General features: G+C 43.1%; 2 protein-coding genes across 2 annotated transcripts in view; one reads left to right on the forward strand and one right to left on the reverse strand.

Moving 5' to 3' along the window:
- LOC126199038 (uncharacterized) overlaps nucleotides 1-12,869 on the forward strand; it is a 244,809-nt gene extending 231,940 nt beyond the window's left edge. The window contains exons 8-9 of the mRNA XM_049935742.1: nucleotides 9,938-10,093; nucleotides 12,733-12,869. Of these exons, the coding sequence (XP_049791699.1) occupies nucleotides 9,938-10,093; nucleotides 12,733-12,764 (188 nt within the window). The 3' untranslated portion in view covers nucleotides 12,765-12,869. The remainder of the gene's footprint in view (nucleotides 1-9,937; nucleotides 10,094-12,732) is intronic.
- A 4,196-nt stretch (nucleotides 12,870-17,065) lies between these two features.
- Nucleotides 17,066-21,212, reverse strand: LOC126199393 (uncharacterized). The gene is made up of 2 exons (XM_049936311.1): nucleotides 21,170-21,212; nucleotides 17,066-17,706 (listed from the first exon to the last, which is right to left on the reverse strand). The coding sequence occupies exons 1-2, from the start codon at nucleotides 21,210-21,212 to the stop codon at nucleotides 17,066-17,068; spliced, it is 684 nt and encodes a 227-aa protein (XP_049792268.1).
- Nucleotides 21,213-22,219: the final 1,007 nt, after the last annotated feature.

A 22,219-nucleotide genomic window follows, 5' to 3' on the forward strand; every position in this document is an offset into this window, starting at 1 on the left:
GGATCCAGTACCCAGTACCTGCAGTCCAGGGGCAACAAAAATACTAAGTCGCGTAATTATTGACCCAACTTAAAAAATTAAAATGCTGTCATAACCTACTTTTTAAGAGGTATGGCCTTATAAATGTAGTACAATAAGACCAGTACTGCAATTAGAAATTGTATTTGCCTTGAAGCAGAGTAACTGACGGCGCCCAAATGTAAGGACGTCATTCATCCAGTATTTGAGAATGGGAGCACCTAGCGATTTCCAAGAAACTATACACATAATATCAGACCTTTACGAAACATTTTCTCGCTGACACCGCCACTAAATGATGAAAGAAAGAGGTTATCGGTTACTTCATTTTCGCTGTTCATACAGTTGAACTCGAGCTTAAAGCATATTGTTTTAGTTTATTACTTCTTTATTACTAACTCTATTTGCAACGCATTTTGCACAAAGTATCAACATATATTATTTAATTCACCTGCATTGTACGACACATAACTAAGGATATATGTGAGAAACTAGGTTTTGCGTAAAATGTAAAGCTAATTACCTTAATGTCAAACCTTTCCTAAACTTTTTCTCCCTTATGTGCTTAAAGGCAAATATTTAACATTTTAACTCATTTGTCAAGTACCGGTAGTGAGACGTTCGAAGCTGTTTTACACTTGGGAACTCTATTCTTCAAAGGATCGGGATTTTACTGGTACATTTCTAAACATGTCATTCGATTTTAACAAACAATACGTATTTTTATTGCCTGCTTGAATGACATATCATCAAGATCTGTTTCTCTGCTGCAACTTTAAATGTACTCCTGAACTTAATAAGCAATTAATACAAAATTAATACATACAATAGTAAAATTTAAAAATGAACTTCATTGAGTAGTTTCCGTAAACGGAAGATAAATTTAGTAATCCTGTTAATGCTAAACGAGCAACAGGCTTCCCATGTTTCGTTGTTATTATTCATACTTGCGCCTACCCACGAGACTGCGTATGTCTCCAGCACACACAAAGTGAAATCGAGGTGTCAGTTAGCCAAATGCAGATTCGGTGTTGCCATTCTTACAGTTAACACTCCACGACTCGTCCGGCGACAAAACCTGCAATCATTTGGGGGCTCGCCGCATGCTAGAAGCACCGTGTCTCGCAAACTCCTTACACAACGCATTCTTCGTGTTGATTATCCTCTGTTCCTCTATTGGGCCCATAAACGTCTCATCTACCCACGAGTGGTTTGTTTTTCTTATGAAGATTCTTGTGAGGCGATTACTTCAGTTCCTGCAGTGGCTGTACCTCATATCCTTCTTCATTAAATTTGTGCCATAGCCTTTCTTCTCTCAGTATTATAGGGAATGTCTGTTCCTGGAAGAAATTACTATAGTCACCTCTCATTACTGATTGAGCCCGCATCTCGTGGTCGTGCGGTAGCGTTCTCGCTTCCCACGCCCGGGTTCCCGGGTTCGATTCCCGGCGGGGTCAGGGATTTTCTCTGCCTCGTGATGGCTGGATGTTGTGTGCTGTCCTTAGGTTAGTTAGGTTTAAGTAGTTCTAAGTTCTAGGGGACTTATGACCACAGCAGTTGAGTCCCATGGTGCTCAGAGCCATTTGAACCATTTGAACTGATTGTCTGTTGCACTCCCGTAGCACACTGACAAGCATTGCTCGATTTTCGGTTTATTCTTCTCAGATTCCTCAGGTATGAGTCACGCTCACTGCCATAGTGAATTATTTGTCTGTAAGGTTGTTGGAGATCTGTAATGTTCAAGAGGAAACTGTTTACGCGTCCTTCAGATGTTGATGTGTTCCAGGAATACTCTCACTTTCACTGGAGACGTCATTACATTTCTTCTTTGGTTGACACAAATTACCATATAATTTCCTCCATCTCTAGGACATCTCTCCTCTTCAGACAATGCTTCGTGCCCTTTTCTCTGAGCCAGCACAGGCATCCGAGTTTTTCGCTCTCGTAAAGATAAGTTATTTAGATTGTAATAAAAGTTAGTTTAGTACAAATTACTTATTACACTGAAGCACCCAAAGAAACTGGTATAGGCATGCGTATTCAAATACAAAGATATGTAAATAGGCAGAATACGGCGCTGCGGTCGGCAACGCCTCTAATAGTCAATAAGTGTCTGGCACAGTTGTTATGTCAGTTACTGTTCTACAATGGCAGGCTGTCAAGATTTAAGTGAGTTTTAATGTGGTGCTATAATCGGCGCACGAACGATGGGGCAGAGCATCTTAGAGGTAGCGATGAAGTGGGGATTTTCCCGTACGACCATTCTACGAGTGTACCCTGTATATCAGGAATCCTGTAAAACATCAAATCTCCGACGTCGCTGCTACCGGAAAAAATCGTGCAAGAATGGGACCAACGACGACTGAAGAGAATCGTTCAACGTTACGGAGGTGCAACCCTTCTGAAATTTTCTGCAGATTTCAATGCTGGGCCATCAATCAGTGTGCGAACCATTCAACGAAACATCATTGATATGGGCTTTCGGAGCCGAAGGCCCACTGGTGTACCTTTGATGACTGCAAGACACAAAGCTTTAGCTTCGCCTTGGCCCGTCAACATCGCCTTCAGACTGTTGATGACTGGAAACATGTTGTCTGGTCGGACGAATATAGTTTCAAATTGTATCTAGCGGATGGACGTGTACGGGGATGGAGACAACGTCATGAATCCATGTCAGCAGGGGACCGTTCCAGGCTCTGTAATGATGTGGCGTGAGTGCAGTTGGGTGATATGGCACCCCTGATGCATCTAGATACGACTCCGACAGGTGACACGTACGTAAACATCCTGTCTGATTACCTACATCCATTCAAGTCCATCGTGCATTCAGAAGGACTTGTGCAATTCCAACAGGACAATGCGGCACCCTACATGTCCATAATTGCTAGAGAGTGGCTCCAGGAACACTCTTCTCAGTTTAAACATTTCCTCTGGATACCAACCTCCCCAGACATGAACAGTATTGAGCATATCTGGAAGGCCTTGCAACGTGCTGTTCAGAAGAGGTCTCTGCCCCCTCTTACTCTTACGGATTTATGGACAGCCCTGCAGGATTAAGGGTGTCAGTTTCCCCCCAGCAATACTTCAGACTTAGTCAAGTCAATGCTACGTTGTGTTGCAGTACTTCTGCGTGCTCGCAGGTTCAAAAATGGCTCTGAGCACTATGGGACTTAACTTCTGAGGTCATCAGTCCTCTAGAGCTTAGAACTACTTAAACCTAGCTAACCTAAGGACATCACACACATCCATGCCCGAGGCAGGATTCGAACCTGCGACCGTAGCGGTCGCGCGGTTCCAGACTGTAGCGCCTAGAACCGCTCGGTCACCGAACACCGCGGCCGGCGTGCTCTCAGCGGCCCTACACGGTATTAGGCAGGTGTACCAGTTTCTTTGGCTCTTCAGTGTAAATACTGTATCAGTGCGTATTAGAGGTATCTCTTCCCTTTAAATATTAGTTCAGAAAACGCGAAAAGGTCGTAAGGTCGGGTTCTAATCGTATATTTGTTTACGTTTTGGCACAATTAACTTAGAGAATCCCGCTCAGTTGTCCCGTTTTTCTTTCCAACCGTTTAATTTGACTGTGTCCATTCACTGTTCAGTTCATATTTCTAGAAAGTAGCATAAATCTTAATTTTTTAAACTAATAATTTAATTTTTGATTTAGAATTTTTCACACCAGTCGATTATTTACGTGCAGTTTGCGTAAATTAAAGTTACATTCCATTGTCATGAAGATAATTTAGCGGATACTGTAGTTGAGTTCTTGCTGTAAGCGGGAATAAATAACTTTTTACGTTGTATCATACACCTGAAGCTCTAACCTGTAGGCCTAATCCGTGCTGTTCGTAAGTAACGATAATTTGTGTAGCGCAAAGTATTTTACGTGGTTTAATTCTACTTTAAGTGTGTAATCTTCGTTGGAATACGTGATAAGTTTGGATGTTGCTGTAGGATAGTCAAAGAGGAATCGGTAAATGGAAAATGTGTGTTGAAATTTCGCTGGGATGTCTAATTGGGAGCTGAATAGGGAACTCAACGAGTCTCTCACGTAGGTTTTGCAAAAAAGCCACGAGAATCGCTGAGAAGGAGGCAAGTATTTGTACCCTTCAGGCCAAATTACATTACCCTAGATTTGAACTAGATAGGCTGAAGGGGCAAAAATATCTTGGAAACTGAGCAATGGTAACAAGTAATAAGCGAAAGGAGAATGCATCTTCAACTTCATCTACATTTCAGTTAACAGTATCGAATAAATTTGAATTCTTACCTGAAGCAGGGGGGGGGGGGGGGGGGAAGAGCCTTATCCAGCTGTAGGACACAGTAGGATGCAGCAGACTTCTAGCAAAGAAACTCAACGGAAGTCGGTAGTAAAAGAGAGCAGGAAGAAAAGAGTCCTGTTGCTAGGCAGTAGTCTGGGAAAGGGTGTAGACCAGATGGTACAGGACAAATCAGGGACAGGGTACCAAGCCACAGCTATTCTGAAGCCAAGTTCTGGCCTTAGCCAGATGACAGAGAACAAAGGGAATTTGTGCTAAGGTTTTGGCATTTTGGCAAAGACAATCAGGTTATTATAGCTGCTGGAACAGGGAACAGCCTGGCTAAGAACCGTAATTAAAGCATTGGCTGTGACCTGGATGAAGTCTGAGTAGCAACTACACACGCAAATGTGAGTTTTGTGGAGGTCTTCCACCATGGCCAACCCGGGCAAACACTACTGTGTGCCGTGTGAGCACTGAGTTGTGCAGGCTGCTGCTGACAGAACGAAATCTCTTCTGAGTGCAGTGCCAGTTGCTTCAATTCGAAGATGGGAATACTTGCATATGAGGCATGACCTTGTAACCTCCCCCTCACTTATCGACCTTAATGACAGTGAAAAATTAAACCGCGTGTACCTAATGGACATTTGGGAAAAGCAATCGTCACCGAAGTTAATCTGTCGGTAAAGAGGGAGGAAAGGGTTACATCTTAATGAAAGGAAAAATGCAAATGAAACTGGTGGAAATTAATTTTGAAAAGGGGTAAAGTTAATAAAGAAAGTAAATGTGCGGCCGTTACGTTAACAATTAACTAGCGGTAATTAGATATTTGAGATTTGGGGGAAATTACGGTCGCCAGTCCTATGGACAATTACTATAGTAGCTGAAAAAGAAAGGTTATTACACATATAATTAGCACTAGAAGCGTGGCAACTGAAGGTTGACACGTGTAGTGTGAAAACTGAAAGTTTGTCAGAAGTAATAAATTTCGCTACACTCTGACTTAATTTAGCAAAAGAATTAATAAAACCGGAAAATCGAAAGTTAATTTAGTGACTGAATAGTGAGCTTTCTTTCTGAAGGACATCGAAATTCAGTAAAATACGGTTAGTCTTGGACTACCTCAACAATCATTTCAAGAACTACTTGAATCTACGCAATTTAGAAATGAGAGATTTAACTTTGAACTTGAATTAAATGATTCTGACCAGTTAACAATAGTAAAATTTAGTACGTACCAAGCTGAGCTGCAGTCACAGGTAAGCTAAAATACGGTAACAAAACTCGCACTCTTAATTTGTGCTTGCGTAATCTAAATATTGTAGCCAGCTATGAATACCTTAACTGAACTTTGAAATTAAAGCAGTGACATCGAATGATTGTACTTTAATGCTGGCGTCTGAATTTCAACGACACTCGGGTTCATTTCGGAAAAGGAAGGGACCCTGCTTGGTAATGCAATTAGGGACAATGAGCAACAAAGGTTCATGCTAAGTTGCTGTAATTTTCCGAGGCAAATGGAACAATTTCAAAAGCTGAGGTCTGCCATACAGTTCTAAAACTTTACGTGCTTTTAGTCTTCCTTGTTGGTTGATTGAAGGTTTGAAGCCGTCGATCGAGGAGGTGGCAACAGTCACTCATTGTCGGCCGTCGCTGTTGCAGAAGCTGGATGTTGGCGTGCCTTCTCCTCGACACGGTCACCAGGCGAAACGGGCACTTGATGTGCGCCAGCTAATGCTTCCCGTCCGCGACACCGTGTCAGAAACTATCATAGCAAGTCGGGCGCAATTACATACTACCAAATCCCGAAAGCGCGGCAACTCGCGGGGGGGCGTCACACACACACCTGCTCAACCGCACTACTCCCGCCAGACTCTCTCTGCCCGCGCTCCACGCGGCCGAGTAAACACTACCAAAGATCCTACACACTTTGATTCTTCACACGACCTATCGATGTAATCGTTCGATAGCAGTTTTCCCTAGGCCAGACCCAGCGTATAAATACAAATAATCTTTACACAACAAATCAATTATACATCGACATAAATGCATATATATACAAATAGTAAAACAATTACAATATACAAAGGCACAGAAATGTCATATATTCAGGTAACAAAATAAGGAAAAAAATTATAGTACAATAGATGGAAATAGGAGGATATGCATTTCCGGCGTTACAACCTACACTTGAACAGGATAAAGAAAGACAGGTTGGCTCAGCTTCTTGTAGATACAATATGGGGTCCACCATCACACACACAAGATTCCTGTGTTTACTGGTGTTCGAGGGCACCTTTTTAAGATACAATCATGAGTCAGGCACATTGTTTTGAGAGAAGTGAAAATAACAGAAGAGCCTCACAAAATGGTTAATAATGCACAGAAAAATAAGGTCAGCTTAGTTCACCAAAATATTGGAGGATCGAGCAATAATGTAGAAGAGTTTTTGTGTGTTCGAAAAATTTAGGGAACTCTGAAAAGATACACATCCAGTGCCTGTCTGACCACCACACAGCCACAGGGTTAGATAAGTTACTTATAAAAGATTACAGTATTGCAGCTCTTAACCATGTAGAAATAACATGTGAAAAAGAGTAGCTGTTGGATACATTAAGACAGGTCACAAGTTCAGAAACACCGAGGAAAGTAAATTTTGGAGTGATTAGCAAATAGACGTGTGTACTTGTAAATTAATGCCGAAAATGGATCACATTTAATTGCATCTGTGTCTAGATCCCCACTGGGAAATTTTGAACTATATGAGGAATCTTTATTTCTTAATGTACTACCTGTCAGGTAATAGCCAGCAGTTAATAGTATGTGGTGACTTCAATGTAGGTTTTCTAATGGATTCTCCTAGGAAAAATATTCTGGGAGCCTTGTTTGGTTCCTACAATTTGGTCCCAGTAACCAGCTTTCCAAGACGGCTGGATAAAGACAGTAGGACCATAATTTATAAAGTTTCCTTTGATTGAAGCTCAAAGCAAGAAAATTACTGTTCACCTTTTAACAAATGCTCTCTCTGATCACGATGCACAGTTGGTTAGCATAAATAACAAAACGCCTTACACTGTGGATACTCCTCAGTGGAAATCAGAATATATAAGAAACTATCAGCCTTACATATTAGATTATCACGACTGCTGACTGTGCTGCAATGTTGAAAGTACGGAAATCAGAATGATTAATGACTCCAGGACAAATGTTTTTAAGTATGGTTTACAGGAGATGACATGGAATGTAACTTACAATGAATCAAATCACAACTTATTGAAAATAGCTTTCTGCATAAGCTAGGCAGAAATGACACTAGCCATGTAAAAAACCATGGATCACTAGAGGCATTAAAGTGTCACGTGAAAGGATAAGGAAAATGTATCTTTTGGGAAGATTAGAGACCCTGCAGTAGTTGCACACTACAAATACTACTATAACTTACTAAGAAAGGTTATTAAAAATCAATTCTGACAACAGACATAATGCTATATGGAATGTAGTGAAATGGGAGACAGGACAACCAGCCACAGACTAGGACATCATCACTACTGAATTAAATGGGAGAGCTATAAATGATGAGTCACAGGTAGCAAATGCTTTTAATAATCATTTCTTTAATATAGTAGAAAGCATAGAGACAAATAAAGGGCAAAATTACAGCTGTATGTTGAAAATTTAACTTTCATAAAGTTCAATCATATGAATATATCACCAACTTCTCTTTCTCTAATTAAGAAAATCATATATTCTCTCAAAAATGTAAGCCCACCTGGTTTTGATGGTGTTTACAATAGAAGGACTAAAAATTTGTTTCCATGTAATATGGCCAGTCTTATCTGAAATATGTAATGCATCACTGACTCAAGGCATCTTTCCACAAAGACTGAAATATACCATTGTTAAGCCCCTCTTTAAGAAAGATGATGACATGGATGTCAATAACTGCCGACCTGTCACACTGCTGACATCATTTTCCAAAACCTTTGAGGAGGAGATGTATTCTAGAATAGTATCTCACCTTAGCAACAGTAATATCCTTAGCAAATCACAGTTTGGCTCCAAGAAAGTTTGCTCAATTGAGAATGCTATTTATACATTCACTCACCAGATTTTACAAGCAGCGCCGATTGGTATTTTCTGCAGCCTCTTTACTAAGCCATTTTATTGTGTGAATCACAGTATTCTCCTAGATAAACTGACATTTTATGGGACTGATGGATAGCCAACCAATGAATATGTCATATCTAACCAAAAGAATGCAGAATTCTACCAATATAGTCCAGGGTCGTAATATGTATATATACGTATACATATATATCTTTTCCTAAAAGAATCATTGACTGGTTTTCTGTGTACGGTCTAACTCTCAGTTTTAAAAAGACACAACATAATCAATATATTGCCCATACTGATGAGAAATTAAACTGGACGAAGCACATCTTGAAAGTCCTAAAACTGCTTACTTCAGCAATATTTGCACTCAGAATAATTGCAAATCTTAGCGAGAGACAAATCAGTAAGTTGACTGTTTTGCCTATTTTCATTCAATGATGTCATATGGATTATGTGATGCTCACACACAATCAGCTTGTAGACATGTGTTTAAGAAGCTGGGCACTCTACAATCTATCACAATTGTTCGAAACATAGCACACTCGCAGAAGAAACAAAAATTTTGAGGTATGAGCGTCTAGTATCCTTTTTGAATACTTTATCAAAGAGGTAACCAGTTTCAGCCAGTTCAGTTTCCTTCTTCAGACCCGTAATCCGAGTACTTGCAATATATTAGACATTTAGCTATTGTACAGACTACTGAGCACTCTCATACAGTGCGAAAAAACGGCGCAAAATCACATGTGTATGATGATCTGACACTTCCTGAGGTATTAATCATGAGTAATATAACACGCCATCTTGCATGACATGAGAACCAGAGGAAGTTGTGCTGGTGACGGAAACAGGCCTGTTTCCGCACAGTATCTAATATGTTGCAAGTTTGAGGGTTATGGAACTGAAGATGGTCATTGAGGTAGCTGGAACTGGTTGTCTGTGTAACAATACTTGCGATCTTGGTAATAATGTGTTCTAAAAGGATGATGCTTCCATTGACGATGTCTGGCATATATAGTATAGGCACAGATTCTGTGATAATCGATACCTTAATATGTACTGACTGTAGTGTGTTAGTTGTTTTTTCTCTGCATCCAACTGTCTTCCCACAATAACATCACTTACAAGTAATTTACCACATAATGTTTACTGCACAATCAGAACTTCACTGTGAAGTGGATGGCCCCTGGCAATATATACTATAGATTTTGTATCTACGTGTCACACTTCAACCGCCGACCTGCTGCCCAGGAGAAAATAAACATTAATCACCTGCTTGTGCCACATGTACTTGGAGATATTAGCTGTCCTAAAAACATACTAGTCATAACAGCCGTATTTATTAGTCTGCAAATGGAGCAAATACGGATGTAATGTTGTTTAATACACTGTCCTCGGATATCTATAGAAATGTGTGTACGTATACTCCTAACATCCTGAATATATACTGACAGCTATAAAAAATGGCCTTTATTTATTGGACGATCAAGATCTATGTTTGGAAGATGAAATGTTGGACTGTCTGCTACTATTTCTGCATTTTTGTTTTGCAGCGCTACTAGCAGGTCTGGCCTACTGTGATGCGGCCTGTCCACAGATTTGTGCAGCAATTTTAAGTCCTGTGAAGGCGGTCTGCAAGGGAGGCAGCGAAGTCAAAACCTTCTCAAACCCGTGCATGTTGACTGCGTGGAACTGCGAGCAAAATGACGGTATCGACATGATTATTATAAGTCTGCTGTTATTGTTGGTGTTTTTCTTGATATATATGGTAGTGTGGTATCCTTATTAGGAAAGCTTAAGCGATATGAAATTGAAAATATCTGATTAGTATATACTTGCTGCTACAATTTAAGAACAAGCTCTTAAAAATAATGAATTCACTGACAACTACAGAAATGATACTACACGCACAATGTTTGTCAGTTTGATGATGGCCCGAGACAAAACACTTAGTTCCGCACTGATTTGTACTGATTCATATCAAGGGAAATGATCACTCAGTAAAACGTATGACTATTGTAACATCACTCTAATTTTCCAACTTGTATTACAAAATCAGCGGTACGACATATAAATCAGGTGAGACCACACTGAAAAGCAAAATAGCGTTCATACGCCTGAAATGTTACCATAGTCACCTACGAATGCCTCTTGCAAACACATCTGCTCATTTACGTGTGGTATGAGGAAAAAAACGATGTTGCTTTCAGGGTTGTTGCTGGCACTACTGAAACGTTTCATTCGTTAAAATGTGGTATTGTGAAGAGTTGGGTCCAAATAAAGCATGAGTGCCATTAAATCACCTTTTATCGTCGCAGCAATACCATCAAAATTATCAGAGAAGATTAAATTTTCAACGATAATAAATATCTCACAGCACCATCACTGGCATGTTACTATCAAGCCATTTAGGGCAGATTTACTCTCACGTGCCTCATTTGGTACACATACACAATGTTCCGTAACTCATCAGAGCTGTTCGACAGCAACACACAAGAATCCCTTACACAATCAAGTAATCTTCTTTGACTGCCTCAGCGTGAAGTGCTTTTTACGTAGACAAAGTAGTCAGGGAAGTAAATGGATTCTGACCACGCTAGAATCTACAAATTAGCGCAAGAAGGTTGTGTGTCATTATAGAAGTTTTATAATCCAAGTTAGTTCTGGATTGTAATGTTTCTAATTTGTGAAACATTTTTTGTTGAATCACTTGTATCATTTTACAACGTACAGTAAATATTTTACCACAAAGAAATTTCTTCATTATGCATGTTTCCACTTACTAACGAGTGAGCAAATCTGTTTTTTCCTTACTGACTGGCAGGGTTGGCAGCGAAAGTGAAGCTTAATAGCCTCCTTTGAAATTTATTTTCTAGTACAAAACCCTTCTGTAACAATTACATCCCCTGTTGACTCTGACCATAGCCTGGTATGTTGGCAACTATTTTAATGAACAGTCTTTAATATCCATGTAATATTCTGTTTTCAAAATCTGGGGATTAATATTTGTCATATAAATCTTCACAGCATTAAAATTCAGGTAGATGTCAGAGTAGAGTTATATTTTTAACAGTATGATAGAACACGTGAGAAGTACAACGGATTTCATGAGTAAATTAAACAATGATTTATTTCTCAACTTCTCCTTCTCATGCGAAATGTGTGTTTGGATGAAAGTGTTTAACTTGAGCACTCAGGTTTAATACATTTAAAAGAAAAAGTCGTGGTAATAGTGTGAATACAATGATTTCTTTAAAGAAATATATTGAAGCTGTAGAATAGTGCTCACAGAAAAAAATGTAGGAGCCGATGGTGGTTTTTAAACGATCTTTGGATAATTCCTTAAACAATGTTACAATAATTTGAGGCAGCGAGAACTATAAGAATCCAAAGTACGGTAAAGAAGTTTGGAGAAAAATAGATATTTGAGAAAATTAAATTTATAGGAAAACAACCTGTCTCATAGGTCTGACTTATTTTTTTAACCAAGTCTCAAAATAATATACTTCCTATGAAGAAATAATGTACTAACGTTATGTTACGAAATATTAATTAATATTTAAGATTACATTTATTATTGACGTTAATCCACAACATTTTCATATATATATAGGCGAGTGACAATAACGTCTTTTGACAGTTGTAAAGTTTGCAAATAATGTGAAACTAGAATCAGAACATAAAGAATAGGTACTAAATGCAAAAGAGACGCGCTTATAACCTATTCCAGCACTTAATGGGCCTCGTTGTCATTTTCATTAAGCGCATTCTGTGGCTTCATGTTCAAATAAAACTGCCGATATACCTACGATTATGAAGCATTACTACCGCGGACGTGACGTAGACACTAAATTATGTTTCAACACTAGATAACTATTGAACAGAGCAGAGCTACAAAATTATGCTTTGTGCCTTGGGCCCATATGACAATGAATATCCAAGATATCGGTGAGAAAATGTAAATTTTCATACGTTCAGCGTGGGACTACAGACTTGCATAGAGCTGGTTTATCATAAGATTTTCATATGGCAGAGGCATGCATCCATACTGCAATCTCAAAATCTATGACACTGTGCTTTAGGCCCTTATTGTTCTCAGTTTCTCATCTGATTGCAATGTAGTTAATTCTTCCATGTTTGAGTTACAGTATTTCATAGTTTTGTTTGATTCTGTTGTACTGTTCTTCGGTAAATTGTACACTTTTGAGTTCTTTCCAAATCCCAGAGGTTCTTCTCAATGGAACACATGGAACGTGATTAAAATAACGTAAGAGTTTAAGTTCGTGTGTCAAATTTGTCAAAATGATAGCACTGACAGTATTTAATTTGTTGTTATTTTCTGTTTCAGACTGCAAAGAAGTACCGGTAGCGGTAGCTTAATGCAACCAAGAAGGAGACAGCTACTTAAGATACAGTAATAGTGTCTAGTGCAAAAGTTGTGTCATCGTCATTAAAATATAATAAAGTGATTGCCATGTTCTGCCATATGCTTGTTTCCTGTTCCTTTCCAGTTTGTTTGGATTTCTTAAAGGCAGCTGAAGGGTGATGTCTTTACTATGGATAGTGTGTTATCCTTAGTCTGTAGAATTCTGTTTGAAATGACAGCGAACGAATATTCACACCCCTACAGAGTACGATGCCATCTACTTGTATTTTGCTTCTGAAGCCAGCACACAGCATCAAAGAAGCGGCAGTCAAACGTACATCATACTACACATAATAAAGTGTACAAACTAAGTCTTTATAATACGAGATTGTGCTGACAGGGGAAACTCCCCATTGTACCCCCTTCAGATTTAGCGATAAATTGTCCCAGTGATCAGCCTGTGTAAAACGAAATAGAAAAGTGAACGGCCCAAGCTCAAGATGTGCAACACCAAGAGAATTGCAAGAATCACGGCATCGTGTTTGTGTGGTCACTGCGCTGGACGGCAAAGCGGAACATCTGTGTTCAGATCTTTCCCTTGTGCTTCTTTCTTTTCACAAAATTATGAACATTTCGTCCGGTCGTTGACTTGTCTGTCCTTCCACCGTAGTTTTGGCAATTTTCTTACTGTATAATGGGTATACAATAAGAACTGTTTGGTAAGAATATATAACCGTCGCAAGTAAATGTAATGAATAGTGACAGAAGGCGAGATGCCATATAGAGCTCTCACAGAAATGAAAACAACAAATAATCCAGTGTCAACTATGTCACAACAAAGGAGTTCAAGAGTCAAAACTTACAGAACGGAACGCAAGAGTCATAACATGTGGTACTTGCGTAGAACAAATAGGAGGTACGTACGTGCGGAGGTCCCTTTCTTAAGCGTCGCTTTTGCAAACGGACGTTACGTCACGACACAGACACAAATCTGAACACAGCGAACAGATATGCCAATGACCGGACCAACAGTTCACAATTTTATGAAAAAAAAATATATATACAAAAATCAGGAGGGATATCTGGACACAGGTCTCCTCTGTGGTAATCTAACACCGTGGCCACATAAAGACGACGCCGCGGCTCTTCCACTACGCTACATGTTGCACATCTTGACCTACGACTGTTCATTGTTTTTGTTTTGCTTCTTATTTCACAGTTCAATACACCTTATTCCTGTTTTCTCCCTTGATATGTGTTCAGTTTCTGAAGGGCTATCCACTGCGCCATTTTACTACTAAATCTAAGAGGGCTCCGATGGGAATTTCCATTGTGAGTAACGTATAGCTGAATTCAGGCTATGACAGTCATACCAAGAAATACACAGAATACAAAGAAATTTTTTTCGATGCATCCCTCACAATTTCGCGCTGCGTTATTTACAATATTGCTCTCGTTTCCATACATTTCGAGAGTTACAAGTTCATAAATGTTTTGCGCTAGAAAATTTCGTTTAGAAATCTCTGGTTTACCTTTATACACACATCGAAAATTTTTTTGCATCACCCTGGGTCCCAGAACCCCTGAAGATAGACGTTGACTGTGGATATTGTATCACACACACACAGTCCCTTTGACTGTTCATAGATGTCACTAAACCCGCCCAAAGATCTAAACAACCACGCATCAGCAGTGCCAATTAGTCGGAGGGGATCCAACAGCCAATCAGTTCCAGTCATTCCACCAAGAAGGACGTACACGTCTGTAGTTCAACAATGCATAGACGGTCAATACCGCGGTTCGATCGCGTCCACATTGTTACTTTGTGCCAGGTAGGGCTCTCATCATGGGAGTGTCCAGGCGTCTCGGAGTGAACTAAAGCAATGTCGTTCGGACATGGAGGAGATACAGAGAGACAGGAACTGTCGATGACACGCCTCGCTCAGGCTGCAATGGATAACGGCTACCAATGGGTTATGGCTCGGAGGAACCCTGACATGAACGTCACCATGTTGAATGATGCTTTTCGTGCAGCCACAGGACGTTGTGTTACGACTCAGACTGTGCGCAATAGGCTGCATGATGCGCAACTTCACTCCCGACGTCCATGACGAGGTCCATCTTTGCCACCACGACACCGCGCTGTGAGGTATGGACGGGCCCAACAACATGCCGAATGGACCGCTCAGGATTGGCATCACATTCTCTTCACTGATAAGTGTCGCATATGCCTTCAACTAGACAATCGTCGGAGACGTGTTTGGAGGCAACCCGGTCAGGCTGAACTCCTTTAACAGACTGTCCAGCGAGTGCATCAAGGTAGAGGTTCCCTGCCGTTTGGGGGTGGCATCGTGTGGGGCCGGCGTACGCCGCTGGTGGTCACGGAAGGTGCCGTAAGAGCTTTACGATACATGAATGCCATCCTCCGACCGACAGTGCAACCGTATTGGCAGCATATTGGCGAGGCATTCGTTCTCATGGACGACAATTCGCGCCCCCATCGTGCACATCTTGTGAGTGACTTCCTTCAGGATAACGACATCACTCGACTAGAGTGGCCAGCATGTTCTCCAGACATGAACCCTATCGAACATGCCTGGGATGGATTGAGAAGGGCTGTTTATGGATGACGTGACCCGCCAACCACCCTGAGGGATCTACGCCGAATCGCTGTTGAGGAGTGAGACAGTTTGGACCGACAATGCCTTGATGAACATGTGGATAGTATGACACGACGAATACAGGAATGTATCAATGCAAGAGGACGTGCTACTGGGTATTAGAGGTACCGGTGTGTACAGCACTTTGGACCACCACTTCTGAAGGTCTTGCTGTATAATGAATTTCATGAGCAATCAAAAGGGTGGAAATGATGTTTACGTTGATCTCTATTCCGTTTTTCTGTACAGGTTCCGGAAGTCTCGAAACCGAGGTGATGCAAAACTTTTTTTGATGTGTGTATAAGGTGCCTGAAAGCTTCCTGCGTTTCTGGGTCTCTTCAATGAACACAACATTGTTGCACGAGTCTTAAAGAGTTATGAATGATTAAATGGTACTAAATCCTACCACGTCGACTCCCCTCCCATTGCTTTCCTCGTATTCATATTTCCCTAGTAGTAGTCCCACCCTTCCTTTCCATGCTATCTACCATTCCAGTCCTCCACCACAATTACAATTTCGTCTACCTTAACTACCTGAATAATTTCCTTTATCTATACATAAATTACTTCTCTCTCTTCACCACTTCCGGAGCTAATATGTGTAGAAAGATGCGCTGCTTTGGTGGGCTCCAGCTTCATGTCTATTTTGGCTACGATAATGTATCCATTGTTCTGTTCATACTAGCTTACCTGCTTTCGAGAGATCTTGTTCCTATCTCAGCTGCAGCTATTCATTTCTCTGTTTAAGTTCTCTAATGTAACTACACAATTAAAGGAATAACGAGGGGATTTCCAAAAGCGAAACATGTCGTTCTATGCTAAGGCCATTGCACAACAAGAGTAGCGCATTGCCCTGAGATAGAGGACACGTTCCGGGTTTCCTGCAGATGCAGTTCTTCTGCATTACGGGTACCAGGTGCACCAGATTGCACGAGTGAAATGGTGCGACAATTGAAAACACACTCCAAAACTGAAGTACGCAGGAGAATACGATTCTACACAGTTTCACCACGAAATCCACGCGGGATATTGATTAAATGCAATGTCACGTCCAACTGTAGTGAAATACTGCCAATAGTTTCACCAAGACCCGACAAACGAGAGCGATTCTGATAGTCAAGGATGGACCGATACAAGCTACAGGAATCCCAGGTGAGATTCTTTTGTGACGGCCTTCGTAGCGACAACACTTCGCTGTAGAAACGGCCTACGAAGTCACCGCCACACTTTTAATAGCGGGCCGACCGGTCCGCTGGAACAGTGAACAGAAAGATGAAAACTCAAACACTCGGATTAAATGAAAGTCGGTACTTATCTTTATTAACGACGATACAGAACACAGTGGTGAACATGGTCTACAGAAATCTGTCTAGTTCGAGTCGGAGCGGCTTCGTCAGCGTCGGCTGACGACAAACAACAACTCTGCTGCGATGAACACACAACTGACTAGCAGGTACACAATTCGGTGGCGAGTATACAACTGAGCGGCGAATCCAGAACTGTCCTAGCGCTCGCGACTCCAGCGCTTAAGAAGCCAGAAGCCAGGGGTGGCGCGCGCAGACTTGCGGCGATTTCCTGTATCGCTGGCGCTGCTTATGCGGACGGCGTCCGGACTTTGATGCTGCCAACCTTTTTGGCAGCGGGCTCGGTTGGCATTACTGGCTAGGATATAACACTCCCCCCCCCCCCAAATCGCCGCACCGTCGTTGAATAATGACGTGGCGAGCGTCGACGGCGGGGAGGGGTCTGGCCGCAGACGTAGCAGAAGAGACCGGGGCGGAGACTGTTGTCGGTGGCAGTCCCCGGTCCGCACCCCAGCATTGGCTGCGCGGGGCCTCGGGAAACACCGACTGAAAACCGAGGTCGGGGTGCACGCCTGTGACCACGGGCGCAGCTTCTGGTACTGGACGCGACGGGGCGTCGGGACCCACGAAGAGAGGCAGCGTCTCCTGACGCTGCGTCGACGGCTGCTGAGTGGGCGCCGGACAAGGCGCTGCGGTGTCAGACTCCTTGGGGGTGCCCAAGGAAAGCGGCTGCAGTGCAGGCTGCACAGCCACCGCTTGGGAAGGCGGCCCGGCTGAGGGGTCGACGTCCATCAGCTCCGAAGGCGGTGGCGACTGAAGAGGGACCGCAGGCGCCGGAGCGACCACCCGGGGCGCTCCCGCATGAAGCTGCGCGGGAGACATCAACGGGACGGGCTGTCGGCGTGGTAGCGGCGACGGCTGCTGCTGCTGCTGCTGCCCTGGGGGCGGCAGCGAAGTCGGAAGGCGCGGCTGGAACCCGTCGTGGACCAAATCTGTGGACAAAGAACGAGCGGCAGAATCCGGGCGGCCAGCGCGGCGCAACTGGTTGTGATGCCTCCTGTGCACCCCAGTAGCACCGTGAACAGTATAAAAACCGCGACCCTGGACACTTATCACGGTACCACGTTCCCAACGACGGCGACCGTGATAAACTCTGAAAAAAACGGCGTCGTTGCGCTGAAAGCGCGTGTGATGCTCAGAAGCGGCGGGTCGATCCGGGGGGTGCAACAACCGTAGTAGGGTGCGATGACGACGGCCGTGGAGAGGCTCCGCAGGCGAAGGGCCGTCGCGTGGCGTGGTCCGGTACGACAGGAACGTGATGAGGGCCTGCTGACGAGAGTGCGTAGCACGAAGGCGGTCCATATGATCCTTGAATGTGCGTACAAAACGTTCCGCTGCACCATTCGATTGAGGGTGGAACGGCGGAGTAAGAACATGGCGAATGCCATTGGCAGAACAAAAACTTTCAAATTCAGCAGAGGTAAATTGTGGACCATTGTCAGACACTAAAACTTCTGGAAGACCCTCAATACAAAAAATTGAAGTCAACGCCTGTATAGTTTGTGCAGACGTTGTAGACTGCATGGGCACAACAAACGGAAAATTACTAAATGCATCTATCACGATGAGCCAACGAGAATTTCAATATGGACCAGCGAAATCAATATGTACTCGCTGCCAGGGACCGGCAGGGCGTGCCCACTCAAAATAGCGTTGAGGCGGAGCAGCTTGGTGTTCGGCACACGTCGAACAATCTGTAGACATCTGCGTAATCTGCTTATCAATACCGATCCATGTACAATGACGGCGGGCAAGCTGCTTGGTGCGGACCACACCCCAATGACCTTGATGCAACAAGTCGAGGACCTTGGATTGGAGCACTTGGGGAACCACTACACGAAGCTGGTCATTCTCGGTGCGTAACAGCAAAACTCCGTGCGAAACAGACAACAGATGACGTTGCGGATAATAGCGACGAACCACAGGATCCGATATGTCTTTGCCTTGGACGACCAACCACGTTGAACAAAACGTAATAGTAAACTCAGATGAGGATCCGTAGCTGTCTCACGTGCCACCTGACGATAATCAATCTGAAAATCCCGGAGGGATTGATGCTCATCGGCGTCAATCTGATGGCAAGAGTCGTCAGAGGAATCGAAGACATCATCCGCAGCAATCGGCAATCGAGAAAGCGCGTCAGCGTTTGCATGCTGAGCTGTAGGGCGATACAGTATCTCATACTGGTATTGTGATAACAAAAGAGCCCAACGTTGTAGTCTCTGAGCTGTCCGCTGAGGAACTGGTTTAGACGGATGAAACAGCGACGTCAGAGGCTTGTGATCTGTTACTAAATAGAATGGTCTACCATAGAGGTAGTGATGGAATTTTGTGACACCGAACACAATAGCCAACGCTTCCTTGTCCAATTGGCTATAATTACACTGAGCTTTGTTTAGCAATTTAGATGCGAACGCAATAGGACGTTCGGTGTTACCGACTCGGTGAGACAACACAGCACCGAGACCGAAAGAAGAAGCATCACAAGCTAACACCAGAGGCTTGTTAGGGTCGTAATGGACCAGACAACGATCATTCAATAAAGCCTCTTTGAGCTGCTGAAAGGCTGATTGGCAATCAGCTTACGGCGGAGACGATGCAACGGTGCAGCAATCTGTGATGCATTAGGTATAAACCTAATATAATATGTCAATTTGCCAAGAACTGCTTGCAATTCATGCAGATTGCGAGGGGCGGGCAAATCACGAATAGCTGCTAAATGTGACTGGGAGGGATGAATGCCTTGAACATTAATAACATGTCCCAGATACTCCAACTCCGTAAGGAAAAATGAACATTTATCGATGTTGCAACGTAGGCCTGCCTGAGACAACACTGTAAACAAACACTCCAAATTACGGAAATGTTCAGCAGGCGTCGGACCGGACATAACAATATCGTCTAAATAGTTGCAACACGATGGCACATTAGCCAAAAGTTGGGACAAAAAACGCTGAAAAACAGCCGGAGCTGACGCACAACCAAAAGGCAAACGCAGAAAACGGAACAACCCCAACGACGTGTTTATGACAAAATACTGTTGTGATTGCTCGTCGAGGGGCAATTGCAAATATGCTTCACGGAGGTCAATTTTGGAAAAGAAACGAGCTTCCCCTAACTTATCCATCAGCTCGTCCGGTCTAGGTAAAGGAAAAGAATCAATGACAGTCTGAGGATTAACTGTCGACTTAAAATCAGCGCACAAACGTAACTTGCCAGACGGTTTCTTTATAATAACTAAGGGAGAAGCCCACTGGCTCGCTGAAACGGGTTGAATAACACCGTTGTTTTGCCAACGACGAAGTTCATCTTCTACAGGTGCCCGGAGGGCGTGAGGCACTGGACGAGCACGAAAAAATCGAGGCTGAGCATTATCTTTTAACGTAATATGAGCGGCAAAGTTCGCAGCACAACCGAGTTCGTCTTTAAATATGTCACTGTATCGTTTACGCAAGTCGGTTATGCTGTCTTGAGGAACAACAACAGAATTAAGTTGCAACACATTGTCTTGGATAGACAGGCCAAACAAGTCAAAACAGTCTAATCCGAAAATGTTTACACTGTCTGTAGCGTGGAGCACTGTGAATGAAACTGTTTTTGTATTGCCACGGAATGTGGCTGGCACGCTACATACACCTAACACAGGAATTTGTTCTCCACTATAAGTAGCCAAAGAATGTTTTGCCGCTGAAAGTTTAGGGCGGCCGATAGCCGCATACGTAGCACTATTTATGAGAGTCACAGACGCACCAGTGTCTAATTGAAAATTGAAGGTCTTATCCTGGATGCGTAGCTTCACAAATAGTTTATTACACTGTCTCTGGATCGGTGCAGCGGAGGCGGAAGACACAAAATCAGCGCGTTTAGCGCGTGTTCGCTGCTTACGACAACTCGTGGGTTGGGCGGGTGGAACAACAACTCCCGCTTCACTTGCAGTCTGTACATTACTTTTTACAGCGTTTGAATTACGCTTGGGTCGCATAGCAGAGGGCTGGGTGGGTGGCTTATTGCGAACAAGATTATTACCCACACGAACCGTGGAAGAGTCTTTAAACGCGACCTTCTGGGCGGGCTGGCTTTGAAGAACATGAATATCCATGGGCTGGGCAGCACTAGAATTGTTCTTGCGTTTACGCAAACAAACAGTCTGGATGTGTCCTTTCCTTTGACAAAAGTGACAAACCGCGTTTCTTAACGGGCAACGTTCACGAGGATGAGCAAGAACACACTTAGGGCAAGACTTAACTCTATCATTTTGCACACGCGGCTGACAAATGTGTTTAACATGACGCGGCCGGCTAGTGTTTACAGTCTGACTCTGCCGGTGGGGCCGCGGGCGTGACATAACTTGCTTAGCATAGGCAATTTGAGAAATACATGGCTGATCTAACTCACACTCAGCATAATCAAAAGTATCTTGGGCTTCAATAATGTTCATCACAGTCTCTAATGACGGGTCAGGCAACTTTAAGATAGCAGCACGAATACGAGAATCTGCAATGTTTTGAGTAATAGCGTCGCGTAACATGACATCACTGTAGGAAGCTCCACACACACACAATTAAATCGGCACTGACGGGTGAGGCCCCGTAAATCTGTTAACCACTGTTTATTAGATTGATGTGGCAGTTTCTTTAATCTGAAGAACTTGAATCTGGCCGCTGCCACATGAACTCGCGACTCGAAATACTCAGCAAGCTTGGTAACAACAACGTCATAGTCTAAAGCTTCTGGCTTGGATTCCGGGAACAACTTACAAAGTAGTCTATAGACTTCCACGCCTACAGTGGAAATTAAATAAAGCTGCCGCTCATTACCTGTGATTTTGTAGACTGACATGTGCTCCTGCAACTGCGCGAAATATTCTTGCCATTCTTCTCGTGATGCCTCAAAAGCACGAAAAGGCGGTGCTGCCTGTGCTTGTTCCTTGTGTGGTGGTGGATTAGCCGCTTGTTTGGCGATTGCGTCCACCAGACTTTGTATTTGCTGACTCTGTAACAAGATCAACTGTTGTAATTCGGCAGACATAGTGAACACAAATTAAACCAGCCCCCAAAATTCTATCTCAAGAAACAAGTTGAACCAGCCCTGCACACGAGTTCGGAAGTCCTCGTCGCCAGTTTTATGACGGCCTTCGTAGCGACAACACTTCGCTGTAGAAACGGCCTACGAAGTCACCGCCACACTTTTAATAGCGGGCCGACCGGTCCGCTGGAACAGTGAACAGAAAGATGAAAACCCAGACACTCGGATTAAATGAAAGTCGGTACTTATCTTTATTAACGACGATACAGAACACAGTGGTGAACATGGTCTACAGAAAACTGTCTAGTTCGAGTCGGAGCGGCTAGGTCAGCGTCGGCTAACGACAAACAACAACTCTGCTGCGATGAACACACAACTGACTAGCAGGTACACAATTCGGTGGCGAGTCTACAACTGAGC

The sequence above is a fragment of the Schistocerca nitens genome, chromosome 8, assembly GCF_023898315.1.
Source record: "Schistocerca nitens isolate TAMUIC-IGC-003100 chromosome 8, iqSchNite1.1, whole genome shotgun sequence".
In the NCBI taxonomy this organism is placed as follows: domain Eukaryota; kingdom Metazoa; phylum Arthropoda; class Insecta; order Orthoptera; family Acrididae; genus Schistocerca; species Schistocerca nitens.